At 49.1% G+C, this 2,148-nt stretch overlaps 1 protein-coding gene across 1 annotated transcript; it reads left to right on the forward strand.

Annotated features, from left to right (window-relative positions):
• The first annotated feature begins 1,147 nt into the window (after nt 1-1,147).
• On the forward strand, nt 1,148-2,067 carry LOC130588453 (signal peptidase complex subunit 2-like). Its single transcript, XM_057389374.1, has 2 exons — nt 1,148-1,282; nt 1,546-2,067. Exons 1-2 carry the CDS (start codon nt 1,163-1,165, stop codon nt 1,798-1,800), a joined length of 375 nt encoding a protein of 124 aa, XP_057245357.1. The 5' UTR covers nt 1,148-1,162; the 3' UTR covers nt 1,801-2,067.
• The last annotated feature ends 81 nt before the right edge of the window (nt 2,068-2,148 follow it).

Consider the following 2,148-nt stretch of genomic DNA (forward strand, 5'->3'; position numbering starts at 1 on the left):
ATTTCCCCGCCGCCCCTCGCAGCCTCATCCCGGAGTATCCTGAGCATCCTCAGCCCTACGCATCCCCCTCCTTAGAAATGTTATAAGGAAAAATAAATAGTGGAAAGAATTCTACCGCATAGAATGCCAAAGGGTTTGGYTTCCTAATACCACGTGTGCTAATTAACTCTGGTAGAAAACGCTTCAGAAAGCTGCCACCTATAATATTTGGCGGCGTGCGCTGATGTGAGAGCTCTGTCCCAGCTGTGCATGGATTTTCCATCCTTGTGGCCGCTGCTTTTGTGCCTCATCAGCCTCGTGGGCACGCAGGGACTGTCACCATGTGCCCCCGTAATTCCCGTGCCCAGCCTGGGATTTTCCCTGCGTGGCTGCAGGGGATGCAGATCGAGTTTTACATCATGGTCTAAAGTGGTTTTGTTCCTTGCAGAGGAGSGACAGAAGCTCTTTGGGCTGGCAATTAATCAATCCGGCTTGGGAGCTTTCAGAGCAGGAAAAGAACATGAATTAAATTGAGGAACCCTTTACAGACAGCTCCAATTCCAGCTCCAGTCACTCAAGTGTTTGAAATAAGGGCTGATTTAGGATACTCAGGGCTCGGACTGATGTGTCACCAAAAAATGTCACTCAGGGGAAGGTGGAAAAGCTGAGCTGTTGTGTCTGGGAATGGCTACTGGGGAGGGACCTATCCCTGCACAAAATTTCAATTAGGGAGAAGTGACAGAGCCGTTTGCTTTTGTTTTGACTGGAATTTCTTATTTGTGCCTGTAAATTCCCCCCTTGCACACAGATAGTTGGGGATTCTTGAAATTTTTCTCCATCCCSYGAGAKTCCATGTGTAGYRGTGTGGAATACATCCMAGGGCAGGAATTCAGCCYGACTGTCACTTCAGGGGATGGCAGYRGGRACRGYAAACGTAGCAGCAAAATTRAGAGTAAGCTGATGGCACYTSAAAGCTGTGACAAGATGAGGGAGCTGAAAGCTGCCCGGGGAATGGGAGCGGTGCTGCTCAGGCAATGTTGGGTGCAGACTCCTCTGTGTCCAGCCAGGATTTCCCAAACAGGCAAAAAGCTCAACAAGCTTTCAAAACAAGCAAAAAGCTTCCCAAAAAGCTCCTCTGCTTTGCCCCTGTCTCAGTGCTCACAGCAGCAAGAAGCACGTTGGGATGTCATTCCCTCACTCCCTTTGGTTTCCATTGCAGTGGAAGATTGATGACAAGCCAGTAAAAATTGACAAATGGGACGGTTCAGCTGTGAAAAATTCCTTGGATGACTCTGCCAAAAAGGTACATTCCCTCTCTCTCTGCTGAGCTGTCCCTCGTTGGAAGCTCCCTGGTTTGTTTTTCTGTGCCATGGGGGTTGGTTGTGCCCATATCTGTGCCAGCTCTGGAGCTGTGCTYAATCAGGATCAATTAACAGGACACAGACATTCATTCCCCATAAACTTTCTGCTCAGTTTACCTGTGCCACTGGGATTGTTTCCTTCAAACCCTTCCCAGAGTGTCAGATTGTTGAGGAGCTCTCCATAGACTGCCTGTTTCTCCTGCAGGTCCTCCTGGAGAAGTACAAATACGTGGAGAATTTCCGTTTGATCGACGGCCGCCTCATCATCTGCACAATCTCCTGTCTCTTCGCCATTGTGGCTTTGATTTGGGATTACCTGCACCCTTTTCCTGAATCCAAACCTGTTCTTGCCTTCTGTGTTGTTTCATATCCTTTACAGATCTTGTCTTGGTTATACCAAAAGGGTTTGATTTTCCACGTGARCAAAACCCTTCTGGACATTTGCAGGCTGTGGAAATGACGCTTCCTGTCGTGTGGACATCAGCTGATAATCAGACAGTTTTCATGTGATGGGAAAATTCCTGCCTGTCTGGGAGTAATGCCCCTCAATTTGGGGATCTGAGGGCAGATCTGTTTTTTTCTTCTATCCAGAGTCTAGACACGTTTGCTTTTCCCTGATACCACAGGTCAGGATCTGAGAGGGGAAAGAGGGAATTGCTGGCAGCAGCTCTGCAGAGGGATCTGGRCAGGCTGGACCACGGGCTGAGGCCACTCTGGGGTTCAGCAAAGCCAAGAATCAGTGTGGCCTTGGCTGGAGGAGCAGGGGGCTGGGCAATGGTTGGACTCGGTGTCTCAGAGTTCTTTTCTA

This window comes from Malurus melanocephalus, unplaced genomic scaffold (assembly GCF_030028575.1).
Source record: "Malurus melanocephalus ecotype Western Australia unplaced genomic scaffold, MMel_1.1 scaffold_5215, whole genome shotgun sequence".
Lineage (NCBI taxonomy): Eukaryota > Metazoa > Chordata > Aves > Passeriformes > Maluridae > Malurus > Malurus melanocephalus.